We start from the raw sequence: 24,249 nt of genomic DNA on the forward strand, positions 1-24,249 counted from the left end.
GGTGGACCTCGCCGAAAATGCTGGATCGAGGAGCCCCAAAATCAAGTGGCGCACGAAACGCCACATCTCAATATCGCACCTGCCCGGCCTGAAAGCAAGACTACATATCCCAGGAGGGTCCGCGGCGCGCACGGCCCCTGCCACGCGGCTTGCGCCTCCGCCGTTGGCCCGCTGGGGGCGCTGCGGCGACCCCTCCGCCGCCCCGTAGAAATCTCCGCGGCCCCGGGGCCGCTTGCTTCCTGTTTGTCGGACGAGGAGACATGGCGGCGGCGCCGGCGGCTGCTGGGTCTAGGTCCGGCCGAGGGCGACGCGCAGCGGCGACGGTGGCGGCTTGGGGCGGATGGGGCGGCCGGCCGCGGCCCGGTAACATTCTCCTGCAGCTGCGGCAGGGCCAACTGACCGGCCGGGGCCTGGTCCGGGCCGTGCAGGTACGAAGCCGGCCCGGAGGGGCGGGGCGGGGCGGACCGGGCGGGAGCTGGCGGGGGGCCGGAGAAGAGGCCTTTCCAGGCTGCCGCAGTACGGGCCCGACCCCTCTTCGCTGGCCGCGGGGCCTCCCTGCAGGCTGTTCGGATGCTGTCAGCCGCCGCGGGGCGGTGGGCAGCAGCCGGCTAGAGGCCCCGCTTAGGGGCCGAGCGGGCCTGGGCTGCATCGGGCATCGATGGCGTGTACGAGCCCTGGGCCCAGCTCCTGGATCCTCCCAACCCTGCGCCACGTCTGCACGTCTGGGGGACCCTGAGCGAGTTTGGTTTAGCTTCTAAGGGCCGAGAGTTTCTCCCCCGTGAATTGGGTGGTGGGTCATTATTGCAGTCCCCGAACGGTTCCTAAGCGTATCATAAATGTCATTCTCTCAGAAAGGCCATTCCTTGACACTACCCCCTACCCCACTTCTAAAGTAGGTCCCCATTGTTATTCAATCATAGCCCTGAATTCGTTTCGCTCACATTACTTTCTTAGTCTGTAATTACATATTTCTTTGTTGTCTACCCTTTTTCTCGCCTGTATCCCACGTTAGGCTGAGCTCCAAAGGGTGCAGGGACTGTATCTGTTTTGCCAATGTAGAGCGTCATGCTTAAGAGCGAGGACTTTGGAGTCAGGCCTGGATTCAAAGCCTTGCTTGAGCAAGTTACCTTTCCGTGCCTCAGTTTTCTCATTTGTAAAATGGAGATGATAATTAATAACTTGCCTCTTAAGGTGGTGTGAGGATCAATGGAGACAATTGTGTAAAGCGTTAAGTCCATTTTGTTGCTTAGTAATGGTTGAAAGATAACCAGTTAGTTAATGCTGTACTTGGTATTTGGCTTATTAATAGGCACCCAATATATGATTGGTATTTTTTGAATGAATGAAGGACAGTGCTTTTAGGGTAAGGCAGGATGAAAAGACCTAGGCTCCTCGCTCCCGCTACCCGTACCCTTTCATTCCCAAAACTTAGGTTGCAAACACACCTGTAAAACATTAGCTTAATTTAAAGACAGCTTTTGCATATAGAAACTTTTTGAAGGATTCACAAGAAACTAACACAGTGGTTGGTGGGGGTTGGTGGGGGTCAATGGCGATTGGGTAGATGAGGGAGAAAATGGGAGTGAGATTTTTCACAGTATACTATATATATCTATAAACTTGCCATTTCGGTATTACTCATATGATTAAAAGGACAGAATAAAGATAAAAACCAGGTGGTCTCTGTGTTAGCGAGTTACAGATGAAGAACCAGTTCTGGGTTAGCAGTATTTTCCTGAACATCAGATAATCAGAGTTGAGCAACTTTTTTCCCCCTGCATTCTTCTCTATCTGCCTTAACATCCTGGAAAGACTTGCTCTTTAAACCAAAATGCCTTACCTAGCTGGGTTGCAGGGACAGGTAGAAAGGGAGCTAACTCACCTTCACTGAGCACATACTTCGGATCAAACATTGTGCAAGGTATACAGACAGTGTCTTCATTTAATCTTCAGTCTTTTGAATGAGGTGTCAGGACTCCGCTCTCAACACAGATGAGGAAACTGAGGCTCCGAAAATTTAGGTGATGATCTACTAAACACCCATCTTGCTACTTCACATTCTGAGGGCAGTAGGGAGCCACAAAAGTCATTCGCATAATAAATGAGGCAATTTAGGATACTTAATTTGTTTCCAGTGCTGGATGACTTGGAATGGGAAGAGATTGGAGAAGCTCACCAGATGGAAGGGTGCTAGGATATTCTTGAGCCTGGTTTAGTGATTATTGTGGTAATCAGTAGTTGTATGCAAGTGTGGAAGCTCTTTCAGATGTTGAGATGGAGAGATCTTCTTAAAACTCTGGTGAGGATAAAGTGGGGAATTTCATCTTTCAAATGTGGTTCATTACAATTCTGTCAATAGTCTTAGCTTTATTCATTATATTTCAACTAAAGGTCTCAAAATATAACTTGTATCCTTTCTTGGTAACTTCCCTTCATCTCTTCCTTGCCCCCCACACCCCCTTTCCCCCACATTACAGGTAAATTCTTTCCTTACTGTGCATTTCCATAGCACAGTAAGCGTGTCCATTATGGCATGTGGTATATTGGGAAGGACCAAATTGAAAAACAATTTTTTTAAGTTGTGGTGAACACATAACATGAAGTTTCCCATCTTACCCATTTTTAAGTGTACAATCCAGTAGTGTTAAGTGTATTCACATTGTTGTGAATCAGAGTTCCAGGATTTTTTCATTTTGCCAGTCTGCAACTCTATACCCATTAAACAACTCCCCTCCCACCCCCTTGCCCCCAGCCCCTGGCAACTACCATTCTACTTTATGTTTCTATGAATTTGACTACTTTCGATACTTCATAGAAGTTGAATCAAATGCTATTTGTCTTTTTGTGACCGGCTTATTCCAATTTAGCTTAAAGTCCTCAAAGTTCATCCATGTGGTAGCATATAACAGGATTTCCTGGTAGAAGACCATACTTTGAAGGAAGGTGGACCTAGATTGAACCCTAGTTCTGTCACTTACTAGTTGAGGGACCTAGATTATGTTAAACTTCCTGAAGCTTTGTTTCCTTATTTCTAAAATGGCAATAGTAATATCTATCTCATAGGGCTGTTTGGAGGATTAAGTGACATCGTATCTCTGAAAAGCTTGGCCAGCGTGAGGCAGATAGTAGATGTTCAGTAAATAGTCGCTGTCAGCTTGCAGCTATTAGACTGGGCTTCTTAAGGGACTTGGTCTTAAGGTACTTTCAGAGCCTGAAACAGTGTCAGGCCCTTGATACGCAGGACTCAGAAAAGTGTTTGATTTGAAATACTATTTGTGAGGGCTCAGTCTTCCTCCTCCTCAATCCTGTCTCTACTGCTAAACAGTCTCATGGCTTTAAAGAGTTCTAGAGTCAGATATCCTAGGTTTGAATCCCAGCTCTGGTACATACTTGCTGTCTTGACTTATCTCTTTATGCCTCAGTTTCTTCATTTGTAGAATTGGGCTAATTGTGAGACCTAGTCTGTAAGAATGTGGTAAGGATCAAGTGAGTTTATACATATAAAGCACTTAAAAGGTGTTTTAAAATATAGTAAGCATGCTATAAAGGTTAGCAAGTTTTGTTTAACAAATTCTCTATATTCTGATGGATCCTAAATCTATATTTCCATCCAGATTTCTCCCATTAGCTTCAGGTGGGTATATCCAAATATCTTCTCAACACCTCCACTTAGATGTCTAGTGGGCATCTCAAACTTAATATGTCAAATAAAATTCCTGATTCCCTAATTCCTCTTTCACCAAACCTGATTGTCTCCCAGTCTTCCCTATTTCCCTAAATGGGATGTAAGAGAAGTCTGGGAGAAGACTCCAGACCACCTGATTTATAACAGGCCTATGCTAGGTGGGTTTTAGCATATTTTCCTTTCTTTTCTCCCATTTAATTTGTCCTCTGTCAAGGTAATAAAGTAATGCTGGTGTAATGCTTTAGTGTTTACAGAGCCTGTGTACATTTATCAGCACATTTGATCCTTACAGCAAATTAGATCTTACAAATCCCTTGCTTTTTAAAGCCCTGCGGTGGCGTCCCACGGCAGTTAGAATCAAATCTGCATTCCTCACAGTGGGTGCATAAGACCTGCATGATCTGTAGAAGTTGAGGGAAAGGGATAGACTAGGCAAACCCTAGGCTCAAGGCAGAGTAACTCACACAGGTCATGACTCACCACCCCTAGAGCTTAGTCCGTCGGTTTGGCAGTCTGGTGACAAACTAGGTTATGGCATCCTCATTCTGTTTCCCAAATGTTAGTTGTTGCTTCCTTCAAGATTACTGGCATATCTAATTTCTACCTGAATGTTACTTCATACTTTTTCTTGAGATTGACACCTCCTTTTTTTTTTTTTTTTTAAATTTCAGCAAGCGCAACTTGTTTTAGCCTCATCCTGCATTAGATTTGTGAAATGTAGGGATTTAAGTCAAATACAGTCCCCTTGCCTGTCAAGGGCAGTTTGGTATTGAAAAACCCCTGGATAGGATAAATTCTCATAAATTAAAAATAGACATACTGTTCATTTTAACAGGAAGTTTTTATATTTACAAACCATAAAATTCACTCCTAATTATATTGAAACAAAACGAATCCCATTAAAGTGGACACAGGTATTCCTTGGTTAACATTTATTATCAGAATACCCTAACAAAGTATTTCATCTTCATGAGTTATTTTTTTTTTTTAAAGATTGTATTTATTTATTTGACAGAGAGAGATAGCCAGCGAGAGAGGGAACACAAGTAGGGGGAGTGGGAGAGGAAGAAGCAGGCTCCCAGCGGAGAAGCCTGATGTGGGGCTTGATCCCAGAACGCTGGGATCACGCCCTGAGCCGAAGGCAGACGCTTTATGACTGCGCCACCCAGGCGCCCCTTCATGAGTTATTTTTTAAGACCTCTATTTACTTGCTTTTAATATATAGTAAGACATAAGATATCTTACACTTAGGACTAGAGCACCTGGATGCTCAGTCAGTTAAGCATCTGCCTTCGGCTCAGGTTATGATCCCAGGGTCCTGGGATCAAGTCCCACATTGGGTTCCTGGCTCAGCGGGGAGTCTGCTTCTCCCTCTGCCCCTCCCCCCTTGCTTGTGCACACTCTCTCTCCACAAAATAAATAAATTTTTAAAAAGCTATCTTACACTTGGGACTAAACAAGATAAATATTTATGTTTATGAAATTCAGCCTTTATTTAAAAAGAAAAGCAGTAAAGACAATAAGTCAATGAAAACTAAGTGGAAATGTCACATCCACTGAACAGGTTGACAGCTTAGGCAGCATGATGTAAGAGATTATCACTGCTATAAACTGTCAAACCACAAGTACTCCAAGAGAAGAAACCCATACAACACCTGCCAGTAATTCAGCTTTGAAGATGACTGGATTGGTGGCTCTTCATCACAGTACTCAGCTGTTCACAAGGAAAACAAAGTCCAAATGATTATTTTTAAATGGGAGTAAATGCCTTGTAAGATAATGTAGACGTCGTAAAGAAATTCCTTGTGTAGTTGAATATTTGGAATACGATAGGGAAACTCTCTGGGTATTATGAGCCTTATAATTAAAAATGGCCGTGCCCTGTCCCACTTTTTATCCCCAGATTCTACCCTCCCCACACAACCACTGTCCACATTGTAGCTGTTTGTTTTGCAGGGGGGAGGGTCCTGCAGGAAACAGGATAGCCAGTATTTCTTTTCTTTTCTTTTCTTCTTTCTTTTTTTTCTTTCTTTCTTTCTTCCTTCCTTTCTTTCTTCCCTCCCTCCCTCCCTTTCTTTCTCTCTCTCTCTTTCTTTCTTTTCTTTCTTTCTTTTCTTTCTTTCTGACAGTGAGAGACGGAACACAAGCAGGGGGAGTGGGAGAGGGAGAAGCAGGCTCTCCGCTGAGCAGGGAGCCTGATACAGGGCTTGATCCCAGGACCCTGGGGTCATGACCTGAGCCAAAGGCAGAAGCTTAATGACTGAGCCATGCAGGCTCCCCAGGAGAGCCAGTATTTTTAAGTAACATGCTTTTATGGCTATTTCTTGACTTTTCAATTTTAGACACTATCTCTTTTCTTGTAAACTAGGATTTAATTCACAACACCCTTTGCCACATATTTCTTTTTCATTCTCCTAATTTAGTTACATCACAGTTTGGGCTGTTGGTGTTAAGTATTTATATGATGGTGATCATGCTGATATCATTGTTTGCAGTAGGGCCATATAGTAGTGTATGCTTTGTATATTTTTTTTGTTTCCCTTTGAATTTAAAGCCACTGTCTCCCCCCTCCATTTTTTTAATTGAGATATAAATATAGTAGAATTTATCCTATTTAGTGTATAGAGGCATACTTTGTTTTGTTGTGCTTTGTCTGTTGTGCTTCACGGATACTGCATTTTTGCAAAATTGAAGGTTTGTGACAATCTTGCATGGAACAAGTCTGTTGGTGCCATTCTCCAACAGCATTTGCTTACTTGATGTCTCTGTCATATTTTGGTAATGTTCACAATATTTCAAACTTTAATTACTATAATATAATGATCTGTGATCAGTGATTGACTTGCTGAAAGATCAGATGACAGCATTTCTTAGCAAAATTCAATGAAGGCGTACTTTTTTTTTTAGACATAATGCTATCTCACACTTATTGACTACAGTGTAATATAAACATAACTTTTATTATGTACTAGAAAATCAAAGAATTCACTTGACTCACTTCATTGCAGTGGTCTGGAACTGAACCTACAATGTCTCTGAGGTATGTCTGTTAGTTCTATGAGTTTTGACAAATGCAGTTGTGTGACCACCACTACAGTTAGGATATAGAAAATTCCCTTGTAGTAGTTAACACCTTCCCCACCCCATCCTCTAGCAACTGCTCTTCTGTTTACTGTCCTATTCCTATGCCCTTTTATAGACTGTCATTGCAATGGAACTGTACCATATGCAGCCTTTGAGTCTGGCTACTTTCACTAGAATAATCTCATTCTTCTAAAATTTGCTTTGCTTTTTATGTGCTTATAATTTAGTCCCAATTCTAAAACTTTATTTTTTAAAAAGAAATCCTTCTTGGAATTCTCCATCTTCCTCCAATTTAGACTAGTTCCTTGCTAGGACAGCTACACATCTGAATTCTTGGAATTTCCCTTCACCAAATTCAAAGCATTTTATTTTTCTTATGTTTTAGATCCAGATCCTTTGTTTTTTGAATCCTGTCTTTCTTTGGGAGAGTGCATTCTCTAGTAGCCTCCTAAGAAAGAGTACTTGAGAGGTGGCTTTTTTTTTTAAGCTTGCATATTTGAAAATGTCTTTTATTCTTATACTTGTATATTAAGTTTAGCTGGGTATAAAATTCTAAGTTGGGAGTGATTTTCCCTTAAATTTGTAATGGTGTTATTCCATTGTCTTTAAGCATTTGGTGTAACTGTTGAGAGGTTCTGTTCTGATTCCCATTCCTTAGTATGTGACCTATCCCCCCCATCCCCTGAAAGCTTTTAGGATCATCTCTCTCTCTCTGGCATTCTGAAATTTAATCATGGTGATAGTCTTTTTTTGTATTCATTGGGCTGGACATTTGGTGTAGATATACATCAAAATATGTAACAACTAAAAAATAAATAACAACTATTAAAAAGTCATGTCTATTACCTGAAATTAATTTCCTCTGCAAAATGCACTGAATGTTCTCTTAGAGTCCTCCTATTTTTCTTTTTAACTTTTTAAGATTTTTTAGGGTCCTCCTATTTTTAAAAGCCATTTTCTCTCCTATGATTATGTTGGGCTGATTGCTTTGGAGAACTTCATGGAATAGGGGAGAGTTGAGTTGGTTCTGAAGAATGAGTAGAATTTGAGTAGCAGAGATATTTCTGGCACTAAGAACACCACTGAGAAAGTCCTTCTAATTGGCCATTAGAAGACAGGGAAGAGACAGTGAATGCTTGTATAGAAGGTAGTGAAAGATAAGTGTAGGTACGATGGGAATGGGATGGGGAAGGTAATTAATATTCATTGAGCATCTACTGGTACCATTGTGCAGAGACTTGTTTGTTTATTAAATATTTGACCTACAAAAACTTATATAGTAAGTAATACCACAATATTACGACAATACCCATGTACCTACCACCAAACTTAAGACAGTATCAGTATATTTAATGTCCCTTCATCTCATTCCCTTCCCCATCAGAGGTAATATGTGTTTTGAATAGAAAACATACGCACATACACATTCAGGTTACAGAGAAAAGTGAGTCTCCCTTGCAAATAGCCCACTACCACCTCTGCTAGCATCCTCCAATTCTGCTCCCAGAGGCAGCTGTGGTTATTGATTTCTTGTGTATCTATCTAGAGACATGTTAAATTTAGAAAAGCAAATGTGTCTATATATCTTTTTTTCTTACACAGTGGTATCATAAGGTACATACTATTGCGCATTTATTTTTTTCACTCGAAAATGTATCATAGAGATCCTTCCATAATCAGTACATACAAATCTATTTTGTTTCAGGCATTTAAAAAACTTCTTGTGTTGAAATATAACATACAAATAAAAATGCACAAAAAATATGTGTACAGCTCAATGAGTAGTAATAAAACCATCAACTATGTAGCAACCAACCAGATCACCTCTGTACCTCTACTCTACAGCTCTACTTTTCCTCCTCTCCAAATGAAATTACTAACCTGACTTCTAACATTGTCTTTAGGTGTACTAGTTTTTATGCTTTATATAAATAGAATTAAACAGTATGTACTGAATCTGCTTTCTTTCATTCAATATTTGTTAGATTCATTCATGATGATAATGAGGCTGTAGTTCATTAATTTTTATTGCTGTATAGTATTCTATTAATAAACCACAGTTCATTTTACCTTCGAGTATCTGAGATCTTTCCAGTTTGGGGCTTTTATGAGTACCACTTATGTGAGTATTCTTGTACGTGTCTCTTGGTGCATATATGCACAGTTTCTTTTGGGTATATATTTAGAATTGCTGGGTTATAGGATATGTATGGGTTCAGCACCGGTTGCTATTACCACTTTCCCAAGTGGTTGTACTAGTTTGCATTCTCACCAGCAATGTATGAAGAGTACCTGCTGTTTCATGTTCTCACTAACCCATGCATGGTGTTGCCAGTCTTTTTAAATTTGGTCATTCTAGTGTTTGTGTATTGGTATCTCATTATGGTTTTGGTTTGTGTTTCCCCGATGATTAATGAAGTTAAGCACCTTTTCAGAAGTCTGTTGACCATTTGAACATCCTCTTTTGTGGATGGCCTGCTTAGATCTTTTGCATATTTTTCTCTATTGGGTTTTTTTTTTTTTCTTTTTATTGATTTGAAGTTCTTTCCATTTCCTGGGTATGAGCCTTTATAATGATGTTTTATAAATATTTCTCTCATTTGGTGGTTTCCCTTTTTAGTCTCTAAAAAGATTTTTTGATGAACACACGTGCTTAATTTTAACGTAGCTCATTGTATCACTATTTTCCTTTATGGTTAGTGCTTTTTGTATTCAATTTAAGAAGTCTTTGCCTACCGTAAGGATCAAGAAGAAATTGTTTATGTTCTAGAAGCTTTATTGTTTTGCCTTTTACATTTAAATATATGTTCCATTTGGAATTTATTTTTGGATGTGGTGTAAGCTTGTGCATAAACATACCCAGTTGACTCCACATTATTTATTGAAAAGTTGCTTATTCCAGGAGTGTTCTGTGATGTCTGTTCTCATGTCCATTTCCTGTCTATTTTTTCTCACTGGTCTGTTTATCCTTGTGCTGATACCACTGTGTCTTATTTTCTGTAACTTCATGTGTGTTGATTTTGACTATAGTGTATTGAATAGGAATAGTTCCTGTACATAGTTATCTTTAAGAGTTCCTTGGCTCTTCTTAGCGCTTTGCCGTTTGTGTATACATTTTAGAATGAGTTTGCACATTTTTACAACAAAATTTTGTTTGGGATTGCATTCAATCTATTGAATACAATATAGTCATTCTCTCCCTTCCCCTCCCCTCCTCTCCCCTTCTCTTCTCTTCCACCCTTGTAACTGTAGGTGTAATATAAAAACAAGATTGATTTTTATATCATTCTTGTATTTATATGGCCCTTATATTTAATACTTTACCTTTAGATTCTTTTTGATTGTATATGTATACAGTCATTTGCAAATATCATATCTGCAAATGAAGGTTTTATGTTATCCTTTACGATCTTATATTTTTTCTATTTCTTGCCTAACTCTGCTGCCTGAGTGGAAGTGTCATGTTCCTGATCTAAGAGGGAAAACTTTAAACATTTCACCATTAAGTATGATGTTCGCTTAAGGTTTTCTGTAGATACTGTTGTTTGTTCACTTCTTTTTTCAGTTTATGATGTTGCATTTTATAAAAATCTTTTTCTCATCAATTAAGATGTTCATATAATTGTTCTTTATGTTTTCAGTGTGATGAATTACCTATTTTTCCTTTGTTACGTGTTTTTTAGAGGTCATATCTAAGAAAAACATTGCCTAATCTAAGGTTATGAAATCTATGCCTATGTTTTCCTCTAAAAGTTTTATAGTTTTAGCTCTTACATTTAGATCTTTGATCCATTTTGAGTTAATTTACACATACCACAGATATGGTATTTGTAAATGAGTCCATCTTCATTCTTTTGCTTATGGATACCAGTTGTCCCAGCAACATTTGTTGAAAAGACATTTTTTTTCTCATTGAATTGTGTTGACACCGTTGTCAAAAATCAGTTGACCATAAATGTAGGGATTTAATTTTGGAATCTCAGTACTATTCCATTGATCTTGTTGTTTATCCTTATGCCAAAGTCTTGATTATTACAAGCTTGTAATAAACTTTGAAATCAAAGTGTGATTCTTCCAATTTTGTTCTCTTTTTTCAAGATTATTTTGGCCATCCTGGGCCATTTGCATTTCCATATGAATTTTAGTATCAGGTTGTCAATTTCTTCAATGAAGCCACCTGGGATTGTGATAGAAACTGCATTGAATCAATATAGGAAGTATTGCCATTTTAGCAATATTAAGTCTTCCAATCTATGAACATGGATGGCTTTCCATTTATTTAGGGTTCTTTAATTTCTTTTGATAATATTTTGTAGTTTAATTTTATAAGTCTTGTATTCCTTTTGTTAAATTTATTCCTAAGTGTTATGATTTTGTGTTTCATTATAAATGGGACTTTCTTAATTTCATTTTTGGATTGTCTATTTTAAGTATATAGAAATTTAGCTAACTTTTGTATATCGATTTTTATCCTGCAACCTTGCTGATTCCTTTATTAGCTCTAATAGTTTTATATGTGGGTTCCATAATGTAGTCTATATACAATATCATAGGATAGCAAATACAGTTTTATTTCTTTTCCATCTCTGAATGCCTTTATTTCTTTTTCTTACCTAATTGCTGTGGCCTGAATCACTAGTACAATGTTAAATAGAAGTGATGAGGATCAATATCCTTGTCTTTTTCCTGATCTTAATGGGAAAGCATTCAGGCTTTAACTGTTAATTATGATGATAGCTGTGGCTTTTGGCAAATAACCCTTTATCAGGTTGATTAGATTGATTAATTTTCATATGTTGAACCAGTTTGCATTCCTGGAGTATACTTTGCTTGGTCATGGTTTGGAATACTTTTTACATGTTGCTGGATTTGGTTTGCTAGTGTTTTGCTGGGGATTTTTGTGTCTATATCCATCAGAGATATTGGTCTGTGGTTTTCTTGTGACATCTTTGTCAGATTTTGGTATCAGAATGAGTTGGGAAGTGTTCCCTTTTTTGTTTTATGGAAGAGTCTGTGAAGAATTTTTAGTTTCTCTTTAAATGTTTTGTAGAATTTACCAGTGAAGCATCTGGACTTAGGCTTTTCTTTGTGGGTAGTTTTCTTTCCTTTTTTCTTATTAAATCACTGATTCAGCTCTTCTTGAGTCAGTTTCAGTTTTTTGTGTCTTTCTAGGAGTTTGTCCATTTCATCTAGGTTATGTAATTTGTTGGCATATAATTGTTACTACGGCTTCTTTATAAACCTTTTAATTTCTATATGGTTGGTAGTAATGTCCCCTCTTTCATTCCTGAATTTAGTTATTTGAGTCAGTGTTAAGTTGGTCATTATAACTAAAATTTTAATTTAGTTGATCTTTTCACAGAACCAACTTTTGATTTTGTTGGTTTTTCTTGATTATTTTTCTATTCTCCATATCATTTATTTTTGTAGTAGTATTTATTTCCTTGTGCTTGTTTGGGGTTTGGTTTATTCTTTTCTAGTTTCTCACAGTGGAAGTTTAGATAATTTATCTGAGATATCTTTCCTTTTTAATATAAATGCTTATACCTGTATATTTGTAAACACTACTTTTGCTGAGTCCCATAAAACCATGTTTGTTTTCTTTTTTTCCTTTCAAGGAAAGGAAAGATGGTTTCCCGTTGTTTTTGGACATTGTTTTTGAATGATATGAAATTGCTGATATTCAGTCATTTTTTTTACCTACAGAATTGGTAATGCTCTTGGTTCACCCAAACACAGATTACTCTCACAAACATTTCATTACCTTTACTTCTGTATTATCTTATTTTTACAATCTGAGAAATCAAGCTCAGGAAGAATAGTGGGATTTATTCAAAATCATAGGACTGGTATGCGTCAGGATAGACTAAGACGTTATTGAAGACCTGCATGTCCCGTAATAATAGTCACGAGATGCTTTTGATCTGATCGAGGGACAAGTGTGTATGAAAATAATTCACATCCGGCCTCTGGTTAATGATATGTCCTAAGAATGTTAGTGGAACTGTGCCATAATTGATTAATGAACCTGTCATTAAACTAGAAGGTTATTGCTCATTCCTTCAAACATTTACTGAGTCTCTGTTCTATGCCTGCCATTCTTTGAGAGAGAGAAGGTGGGCGTGATAAACACAGCCTGGTACCTACTCTGAAGGAGCTTGTGGTCTGCAGGAGGAGGGGGCAAGTGAATGAGTAATTATGATACGGAGGAAAAATGTTAGATAAGGCCCCAGAGGAGGGACACTTACTCGCTTAGAAAGGAGAGGGGGGAGGGGTACCTGGTGAGCATCCATCTCAGGCCCTGATCTCGGGGCTGAGGTTATAATTTTAGGGTTGTGGGATTGAGCCCTGCATCAGGCCCCATGTCGTCGGGCTCCATGTTCAGTGTGGAGTCTACTTGAAATTCTTTCTTCCCCCAACCCCCTCCACTCCTAGTGTGCGTGTGTGCCTGCGCTTTCTCTCTCTCTCTCTCAAATAAATAAAATCTTTTAAAAAAGAAAAAAAAAAGAGAAGGGAAGACCCAGCAAGGAACATTTGGCTTATTTGGCTTACACTTTGAAAAAGGAGAAGGAGCTTTCCAGGTAAAGACCGGGAGAAGACATTTTAGGCAAGGAAGAACACGTGCAGAGAGACATAGAAAACATGTGCATTTGGAGCCTGGCGTGTGACTGGAAAAGGATGAAACTAGAGAGGAGGGCAGGTGATAGAATATAAAGGCGGCTATGTCACAAGGCAAGGAGTTGTACTTTAGTTTGTAGGCTCTTGGGGAGCTTTTGAAGGTTTCTAGAAGGAGACCTTTGAATTATTTGTCCTGGGTGTGTTTAGGAGGCAGCTGCTTCCCTTTGCCATGCATGCTGGTAGTTCTTTCCTCGCGGGTAAAACGTTCCTTTTTCTTTTTTTCTTTGATTCACAGTTCACGGAGACGTTTTTGGCAGAGAGGGACAAACAGTCCAAGTGGAGTGGAATTCCTCAGCTGCTCCTGAAGCTGTATGCGACCAGCCACCTCCACAGTGACTTCACTGAGTGCCAAAACATCCTCAAGGTAACTCTTAGGGGCCTTGGAAGGGCTGCATTCAAAGCCTCCAGGTGACACGATGTGTGTTTTTTTTCTCCTTCAGCGTATGTACTTTTTAAAATAGCCTGTTGTTAATGTGTAAGCTGTAGAAAATTTGGGAAGTTCAGAAAAAGTACAAAGAAGAAAATAAAAATCAGCTATAATCCCACCACCCAGAAATAATCACCATTAAGTTCCTTGTGTCTGTGCTTCTGGGCTTTATTCACACTTGTTTTGTGGCAGTGCTTGCTTAATTTGGGAGGCCAACACTGTGTCCCGGGATTGTGATGACATTCTTTTTGAGCAGGAGTTTTAAAACTCCCATATTGCTAAAGGTTCAAGGAAGTAGCCTTGTGGTTGTTGATCCATTATGACCAACATAAGATGAAGGAACTGGGGTTGATGGTTGGGAGAGGGATGGAAGAGTGCAGAGAGATGCTAAGGCACTTGTTCTCGAACTTGAGTGTGTATCAGAATCACCTGGAAGGCTTGGTAAAACAGTGCTGGCCCCCACACGCCTGCCCAGAGTTTCAGGTTCAGTAGGTCTGGAGTTATTGTATCCAAACTTTAGCTTGGGGGATAGGTCCAAATTTGAATTTAGATCACCAGTACTAGCTGCAGTTAAAACCCATGCAAGTTATAGTTGATCATAATGAAACTTGATATAATGTTCTTCAGAGGTAAAGTTTTGATTATTATATCACATAAGTCATTCTAAAATAAAGTAGGCAGCAAATAAGCTTTCCCTTTAAGAAGAGATGTTTTGTCTGTACAGATTTTCCATAAATTGAAAATCATTTCCAAATAAAAGTTTATTTAATTTAAAAAAGGTGTTTTGTATTCTTAATATAGTCTGAATGGGATAGAAATAGAGTCTTTTACATTTGTTTGAAAGCTTTGCAAGGAATTATACATTATTATACTCTATTCCTGCAAAATCTCTGAATGTGGGGTAGAAGAAAGAGAGAAATTAACATTTGTGAATACTTGCTCTTGATGCATGATCACTATTTCTTTATTCATCCAACACATACTTCTTTGAAGCCTGTGTACAAGGCTTATTTAATTCTTATGGTAACTCTGACATGCGTGGTATACTTGTTTTAGTCCAGAGTACTTTTGATTGCAAGTGACAGTAACCCACTCAGACTAGCAAAAAAGATCCTTTATTGTCTCGCATAACTGGAGAGCATATGCGTGAATTCAGGGGCTGAACAGGGTTAAGCTGTACTTTCTTATCTTGACATCTGTGTGTGGCCTCATATTCCTCCACGTAATCACAGCTCTAGGGTGACATTTCTACAACTTGGGCCAGCCACCGAGGTGAGGGGGATGAGAGACTATTGGCAAAGCCTGGTCACCTGCTCCTGGTGCTTGGTGGCAACCCCGGCAGAACTCTGTGGAAAGTGGGGAGGGGCCTTTCCCCCAAGGAAATGGGGCTTTTACTTGAAGAAGAGATAAAGAGATAGTGGGCAGGCAAACGCAGATGTCTTCTACAATTCCCTTTTTCAGTCGTGAAAGAATAGCCTCAGCAATAAACCAGCCAAATCCTGTGGCTGTCACATGATGAGCCCAGATTTGTCTTCGTCTTCCTCTAAGACCAGCTTCCACTGTACTATGTTGCCAGCAGGAATTACATCCTAGTTTTATAGTTGAGAAAAATGAGACCCCGAGAAAGTGGTTCAGTCTTTAGTAAATGGTTCAGTCACTAATTACTTGAGCCTGGGCAGCTTTGTGATTTTGTTTTTCACGTATAAAATGAGTAAAACTATACTCACTTCATTGAATTATTTTAAGGATTAGATGGGCTAAAGTATCAAACCCCGGTGCCCAGCATGTTACCGGTTATCTGTAAGAGTTCTGCTTTTTCTTGATGTGTGGTGCCTAGACCAGCAATATTAGCAACGCTGGGGAGGTTGTTACAAATGCACGTTCTCAGGCCCCACCCCAGGCCATTTGAATTGGAGACTCTACAGGTGGGACTCAGCAGTATGGGTTTTAACAGGTCCTTCTGGTGGTTCCGATGTTCGCCACAGTGTGAGAACCCCTGCCCTAGCCCATCGTGTGCCATCTTCCCTCAAGATCTCTGAAGAGAGAGCCTAACAGTAGGGTCCTGGATTCTTCCCACCAAATAGTTCACCCCAAATAGTTCCTTTTTCTTCTGTGAGTGCAAACTCTGGAGCCAGACTTCCTAGATTTAAATCCCCTCTCTGTTACTTACCAGCTGTATGACCTTGACAACTTCTTTGTATCTCAGTTTGCTTATCTATAAAATTGGGATGATAAATTACTGTTGTCTTGTAGGTTTGTGAGAATTAAAAGGAGTCATGCATGGAGTACTTAGAACCGTACCTGGTACATAATAAGCATTAAATAAGTGAGCTATTGTTACTATTCAGATTTTGACCGTCATATTAGCTTTTCTGTAAGATTATTATTTGTTTCTATTGTGGTTCATTGGGGGCTATCTTTGGGCTCATGGGCATTCAGGTTGTGACTAAAATGCAAACTGATGTTTTGGTGCGTGGTTCCTCTTGGATACTAAAACTGAAAGTCTGTCTGTATACTTTTTTTAAATTAGGAAATTTCTCCTCTTCTCTCCATGGAGGCTATGGCATTTGTTACTGAAGAGAGGAAACTTACCCAAGAAACCACTTATCCAAATACTTATATTTTTGACCTGTTTGGAGGTGTTGATGTAAGTAGTTGGTCATTATTACTACTGCTTAATGGCTTGAATATTTAACTCTTGAAATGGGAGAAACGAGACATTTCAGTATTTATAGTCTTCAGAAGCTTGGGCCCTCACCTGTGTTGAAGCACCATAGCTTTTTACAGGAGAAGAATTGATTTATTTGAGTTGATAATATATCCACCTTTTTCTTTTTTTAAAGCACAAAATGAAAGGTGCGTCTCCTATCCCCCATCCCCTCCTCAGAGGCAGCTGTGATTTCTAGTTTTTCTGTGTCCCTCCAGAGATGTTCTGTGTGTGTATGTGTGTGTGTAAATAACCCCCACTGTCCTCACCTTAGGTTTATTTTCTCCCCACGTAGAGGTGGCATACCCCTGTACAGATACACTGCTCTGTACCTTGCTTTTTCCATGTAAATTGTCTAGCTTGGGGGTAGATTCCGTATATGTAAATCTGCCTTATTATTTTAAATAGCTATATAGTATTCCCTGGTATAATTATATCATAATTTTTTTACCCATGCCCCAATTGATGGGCATTTAGAGTTTTCTCACATCTTTTCTTTTACAGTAAGGTTGCAGTAAAGGCTTTTGTACATGGGAGTATATACCTGGGGGATCAAAACTTATGTGTGCTTTATTGTTTATAAACTCCTTAATTATATACCTAAGAGGTTTTATCAGCTTACACCCCAGTAGCAAAGTGTAAGAGTGTCTGTTGATCTACACCATCACCAGCACAGTGTATATATGTGTGTTTATGGACTGTGTTATTGAAGCCTTGCTTATAGAAAAGTATACCAGTAATTATCACAAAATAATTTCACCTTTGTCTCTACCATCCAAATCATGAAATGGAACATTACCAGCCCCCAGTATCCGCCTTTACCAAATGGTACATTTTAAGTAAATTTTAAGTATTTATTAAGTTGATAGGAGAAAAATGGTATTTCTTCAGTTTCTTAAAAAGCTTTATTGAGATATAGTTCACATACTATACAATTCACTCGTTTGAAGTATACAATTCAGTGGTTTTTGGTAAATTCATAGATACGTGCAACCATCACCACAGTCAATTTTAAGATATTTTTATCACCTCAGGAAAAACTCCATATGTTTTAGCTATCACTCCCCTATATACCCCTATCGTAGGCAATGTTTGCTCTATTTTCCATCTCTGTAGATATCCCTGTTCTGGACATTTCATCTGAATGGAATCATGTAATACGTGGTCTTCTGTTACTGGCTTCTTTTACTTAGTTTAATGTTTTCAAGTTCATCTATGTTGTAGCATGTATCAGTACTTTATTCCTTTCTATGGCTGAAGAATATTCCATTGTATGGGTGGATATACCACATTTTGTATATCTGTTTGTCAGCTGATGGACTTTTGGGCTTCTACCTTTTAGCTGTTAAGAATAATGCTGCTCTTGGGGAGCCTGGTGGCACAGCAGTTAAGCGTCTGCCTTCGGCTCAGGGCGTGATCCTGGCGTTATGGGATCGAGCCCCACATCAGGCTCCTCTGCTATGAGCCTGCTTCTTCCTCTCCCACTCCCCCTGCTTGTGTTCCCTCTCTCGCTGGCTGTCTCTATCTCTGTCAAATAAATAAAAATAAAAATCTTTAAAAAAAAAAAAAAGAATAATGCTGCTCTTAACATTTGTGCCCCACTGCTTTGTGAACATACATTTTTATTAATTTTGGGTGTATACCTGGAAGTGGGTTTGCTGGGTCGTATGGTAACTCTTAAGTTTAATCTTTTGAGGACCATTTAGACTGTTTTTCAGAGCAGCTGCACCATTTTACATGCCCACTTATGGTGTATGCAGGTTCTAATTTTCCCACATCCTTGTCAACATCTTTTGTTATCTGTGTTTTTGGTTACAGCCATCCTCGCGGGTGTGAAGTGGCATCTCACTGCTTTTGATGCTGATTGTCTTGATGGCTCTTGGTGTTGAGCATCTTTTTATGTGTTTGTAGGTCATCTGTGTGTCTTCCTTAGAAAATATCTTCTTTTTGTATTTTTTTAAAAAGATTTATTAATTTTAGAGAGCCTGCTCACAGCTCATGGTGGGGGAGGGGCAGAGGGAGAGACTCTTCAAGCAGACTCCCTGCTGAGCGCGGAGCCTGACCGGGAGCTTGATTTCACAACCCTGAGATCACGACCTGAGCCAAAATCAAGAGTCTGCCACTTATGAGCCACGTAGGCGCTCCTCCTTTTCCCATTTTTAAATTGGATTGTCTTAATATGCATTCTGAGAGTACTTTATGTATTCTCTTCATAATTTTTAAAATTTGCATTCTTCTATCAGTGGGATTGAATATCTTTTGTGTGTTTATAAGTAGTTCCTTTTCTGCCAGTTACCTCTTCGTAGCTTTTGCATCCTTTTCTGTTTGATTATCAGGTCTTTCTCTTACTGATTTTCTGTCTTAGTTGTTTGGGCTGCCATTACGGACTTTCACAGACTGGGTAACTTATAAGCAACAGGAATCTATTTGTCATAGTACTGGAGGCTGGGATTTCTGTGGTCATGGCACTGACAGATTTAGTGTGTGGGGGAAGGCCCAGGTTGCAGACTGCCAGCCTCTCACTGTGTCCTCCTGTAGTAGGAGGGGCTAGGGATCTCTCAGGAGCCTCTTTTGGAAGGACATAATCCCATTTATGAGGGCTCTGCCCGCAAACCTAATCAGTTTCCAAATGCCCCACTGCCTAATGCTATCCCATTTGGCATTAGGATTTAATGTGAATTTTGGGAAGACACAAACATTTAGATGGTGTTAAACATTAACACTTTGAGATTACTCAATTTTTAAAGGTCCTTTGTTATATGTGTTGTATTTTTATTTCTCTAAGTTTGAGAAATGAATTTTGACTTTGTTTATGGTACTTTTAAATGTCAGGGGGTTTACTTTTTAGGTTATCAGATTGCTCAGTCTTTCCTTTTATGGCTTCAGAGCTTTGTTTCTTGCTTTTCCCACTGTTGGATTATAAACTGTGTCTATATTTCTTTGTAATATTTTAAAGTTTTTATCGCATACGTTTAAATTTTTGCACCATGTAATGAGTGAGGGACTGGGATCCTACTCCCCCCCCCCATATCTGTCCTTGATCTGGGTGGTGACTGTATAGGAATGCTGTTCACTTTGTAAAAACTGGAGCTTTATGTTTATGGTTTATACTCTGCTACGTTGGTATGTTATATTGCAATTTAAAAACTGTTTCCTTAAAGATGCCATTTGCCATTTGCCATGAAAATAAAGATGGAGTGTTACACATTTGGATCTGCAGCATCAGCCTTAGCCTTTGTTTCCTAATTGTTGCTCAGCATCGCCTCTCCTCAGCAGCTCTAGTGGTCCTGTAGCGTGGACTTAATGGCCAGCTGGAGAGACCCTTCACCTCTGAATTGTTCATCAAGGAATTTATTTATTTATTATTTTTTTGAAAGATTTTATTTATTTATCACAGAGAGAGAGATAGGGAAAGCACAAGCAGGGGGAGCAGCAGGCAGAGGAAGAGGGAGAAGCAGGCTCCCTGCTGAGCAAGGAGCCCAATGTGGGACTCAGTCCCAGGACCCTGGGATCATGACCTGAGCCAAAGGCAGCTGCTTAACTGACTGAGCCACCCAGGTGTCCCAAAATTTATTTAATGGAAACCAGTTTATGGGAGGAAAAAAGAATAATGTGGGTCTCTAGCCTGATGTCTGTTGGCAGTGAAAATGCGGTTTTCTGTTGCAGGTGCCTGTCAGGGACATCTTTGCATCAAAGTTTCTTGATTTTGTGAGGTTTTGGTCTGCTTTGGAGAAGATTAGCTTCTCCAGGAACTTCAGTCTGTTCATAAATACGAGCTTTAGCTTGGGTCCTTTTTCTCTTCGCCTGCCTTAACTTGGGTGCATTTGTTCTTGTTGAACTCCCTTGTCGTCTTGCTCCTAAAGGTATTTTTGAGACTGAGTTCTTTATTTGTTCCTCTGCCAGTCACTAGCAAGGCCCCAAAGTAACCCTCTCTTCAGTATGCTGCCCAAAGCTCAGCCGAATTGGAATAATTGGGAGTGCTGCTGGTTAGGCCACCCCTTTGTCAACGCTGACGTGACAGTGAAAAGTGTATCCTCGAGTTTGCAAAGTCAGATGCATACAGGGTCAGGTGGGTAACTTACTAGAGCAACGGAGGCCCAAGTCAGATGATCTGTGTAAATTAAATGCCTACAGGGACTGTGGAGAAGTGGAGAGAGTGGCCCCTTTGATGGGGGAAATGACTCTTTGATGCCCATTGATTGCTGTTGCCCTGGGGGATGTGGGAAATCTAGACTCTTAGGTAACATCTCCCAGCTTTTCAGTAGGTGTGGACCAAATGAAATGTCTGTGGGCCAGGTGTAATCCATAGCTTGGCATTCAAGAACTTTTAATTTATTCATTGACTTAGTTCATCTTCCACTTGAAGTGAATTTATATTCTGTGTGATTGAGCATCTTACACCTTCGGATGATTGTGAGAAGTGAGGCATCTCTTTTGAAAATGGTGTAGTATGCCTTAAACCTTAAAAATCATTATCCATTTTGCCTTGTTTACATTTCTGTAAATCTCTAATGAAGACGTAAGTCAAAATGAGATGAAGCTTTGTATATGAAGATGCTTAGTGTAGCTTCTTATATAGTAGTTAAAAGTGTCCATCAGAAGAAAGGTAATTTTTGTTCTCTGTATGGTCAGTGGTGATATAGTTGATTATCTGTTATTTTCTATTCTTTACTAAATTAGTTTTTACTTTAATTCTTATTTTTTTCCTTTTTTTCTGCTTGCTTTGGGTTTCTACCTCCTTTTCCACTGTCTCAATGTGAAAGATTAGGTTACTGGTTTGAGATTATTCTTTTTTGTTTTTTTTAAGTATAGGCACTTACAACTATAAATTTCCCTCTAAACACTGCTTTAGCTGTATCATAAGTTTTACTGTATTCATCTATCTCCAAGTATTTTCCAGTTTTCCTTGTGATTTCTTCTTTGACTCATTGATTATTAGGATTTGTTTTTTAACTATACACAGGTGAATTTCCCTAATTTCTTTGTTAATTTTTAATTTCATTTCATTGTGGTCGGAGAATATGCTTTGATAATTTCAGTGCCCTTTAATTTATGAGGCTTGTTTTATGGTCTAATCTGTGATTTATCCTGGTAAATATTCCACGTGTGCTTGAGTTGAATGTATATTCTGTGCTAGGCAAAATGTCCTGTAAACGTCTGTTAGAGCTTGTTGGTTTATTATGTTCGAGTCTTCCTATTTCTTTGGTGATGCTTAGTTGTTTGTCCATTATTAAAGGTGGGATATTGAAGTGTCTGTTATTTTTGAATTGTCTGTTCAGTTCTGTCAGCTTTTGCTTCATGTATTTCGAGGCTTTGTTGTTAGGTGCATGTATTTATAGTTGTTAATCTTCCGGATGGATTGACCCCTTTCTCATAATAAACTGTCCTTTGTCTCACCAGAATGGGTTTTTAAATGCATTCTTATTGTAAAGAGTTTAAGCAAAAAATTATGTGTTGTATTAAAAGTATGTAAAATGAAAAATGAATGTATATCATCCCTACCCCCCCGTAGAAATCTGTATTAAGTTTATAGGTGTATCTTTTGAGATTGTTTTATTAACTTATGTCTGTAAAAGAACATAAATGTTCTTAAAGCAAAAGAAGAATCCTAGTGATAATATTACTCTGTAGCTTCTAAAAAATTAAAGCCAAATTGTATCCCAGAGGTGATGTAGTCCAACATGCTTATTTTTTTAAATGAGAAAGCTGAGGCCATGGTGGGGCACTGACTTGCCCAAGTTGACATGGGGACTAGGTGGCTGAGCTGTGACTGAGGTTTCCTGACCCTTGGTACAGTGCTCATTCCTAAGAGCCTCACTGCCTTCTGGATGTGTTGGGAAGCAGAGGGTCTTTCAGTACTATGACAGATATCTGGGTCATCAGTTGTCATGGCAAAAGATTGTTCTATAAGTTGTGCTTGCTTGGAGTTAATTTTGAAGATTTTATCCAATATTCTTTTCTTTGTTTCCTTTTTTTTTTTTTTTTTTTTTTTTTTTTTTAAAACATACAGCTCCTTGTAGAAATTCTTATGAGGCCTACAATCTCTATCCGGGGACAGAAACTGAAAAGTAAGTATACTTGCGAGCCACTGGTCCTCCTTTCCCAGCTTGCTGGTGTGATATGGTTCCAGGGGCTTCTCTTCTTTCCCCTCCTCTCTCAACAGTGAGGGTCTGCCTTCCATTCAGCGGCAGCATACGCTCTCCACCCCCTACCTAAGAGCTCTCTCTCTTCACTTTGTACTAGGTAGAAATACAGATCTGGGGCTTTAAATGAAAAAGCGTGAAAGCCACTGGGCTAAAAGAATTGCATCGTTGTAGTTTCTAATAGTCCATGGGCCCAGCTTTTGTGTTTTCTCTGGAAATTCTTATTTTTCCTATCTAGTTAATGGAGGGAGTAATGAATAACCTGGTAAGATCATTTGTTTGTTTTATTTTAAAAAGCGTGTATTTGTTGTTGTAAGGGTGATATGTGCTCTTGGTAAAAAGTTTAGTCATTACCAGAAATGGTAAAGGTTAGAAAGTCAAAGTGTTTTGGTAGCACATTATTTCTTAAGCTGGGTGTTGGGTCTGTGGGTATTATTCTATTATTCCTTTTTATAACTTATACATGTTACAAATACTATTTTTAGGTATTCTGTATTTAATTAAGAAAAAAAATGAAGAGTACTCTGGGACAAGCCAGAGATCACAAAAAACATACATACATGCCAGAAATTTCTTTTAACATCTGATGAATGTGCTTCTACAAACATCACATACATATTTTTTTAATTGAAGTATTTTTCTTTTATATACAATGAGCTAGTGTTAAGGTAGGTATCTTGGATGACCCATTCAGAGAAGTTCATCTAATCCAACTTAATGAAGCCTGTCTCCTTCATGTACTGACAGAAACACTGGTGGCTCATATTGAGGCTGTATTTCCTGATAATACTACCAGTTTGAGCATAGGTGGCAAGGAGGAGAACCCTGGGCAAACTTCCTAGGATGTTTCTCCAAGAGAGCTGCTGGAGACCCATCTTGCTTTCTTGGATGCAATGAGGCAAAGGGAAAAATACACACTTTTTTAAATTAAAAAAAATTCCCCCCTTAACTCAAACAAAACATATGTAAGGCCTCATTTGTATGTGCAGCAGTGGTTAAGAAGATTCATATTCGTCTTTGATGTTGCAGCTTTGTACTCTATCAAATTGGTTCTTCGTGTTCTCTGTCTACACTGATAGCAAGTAGCATCTTGTAATTACTTGTTGGTGGGTTTGTTCTCTCTTTCTCCTACTGGGTTTAGAGACTTTGTCTTATTTTATTTTATTTTTTTTGCTAACCACTGTGTATTCTTTATCTGATCTTGAGTAGATGCTGAATAAATATTTGATGAATGAGTGAATTGCAATTCCCTTTGAAAATGAAAGGTCTAGAAATGCAGAGATACACTGATCTGGTATTCCACCCTGCTCTGAAGTCATGAGATAAACAAAAAAGCCCCCACAGGTTGAAAGGTAGTGATAAGGGATATGGGACATCTGCATTGTCTCCAGATTATATCAGATAACCCTTCTGGTCAAGCTAGCTTGGCAGGGCTGCCCATTGACATCTCAGAGGGAGACCTAACATTGAGTTTGTGGCAGCATAGGAATGAATGGAAATAGTTCTTAAAAGTAATGCCAAGCAA

At 39.1% G+C, this 24,249-nt stretch overlaps 1 protein-coding gene across 4 annotated transcripts in view; it reads left to right on the forward strand.

Annotated features, from left to right (window-relative positions):
• Window positions 1-211: 211 nt before the first annotated feature.
• Window positions 212-24,249, forward strand: part of TRPC4AP (transient receptor potential cation channel subfamily C member 4 associated protein) — a 68,509-nt gene continuing 44,471 nt past the window's right edge. Inside the window, exons 1-4 of one of the 4 annotated variants that reach the window (XM_034639911.1) lie at window positions 212-428; window positions 13,683-13,811; window positions 16,405-16,521; window positions 22,592-22,649. In XM_034639911.1, coding sequence (XP_034495802.1) covers window positions 261-428; window positions 13,683-13,811; window positions 16,405-16,521; window positions 22,592-22,649 — 472 coding nt within the window. In that variant the 5' untranslated portion in view covers window positions 212-260. The remainder of the gene's footprint in view (window positions 429-13,682; window positions 13,812-16,404; window positions 16,522-22,591; window positions 22,650-24,249) is intronic. The other 3 variants (XM_034639910.1, XM_034639913.1, XM_034639912.1) reach the window with 3 other exon arrangements.

The sequence above is a fragment of the Ailuropoda melanoleuca genome, chromosome 13, assembly GCF_002007445.2.
Source record: "Ailuropoda melanoleuca isolate Jingjing chromosome 13, ASM200744v2, whole genome shotgun sequence".
NCBI classification, from domain to species: Eukaryota; Metazoa; Chordata; class Mammalia; order Carnivora; family Ursidae; genus Ailuropoda; species Ailuropoda melanoleuca.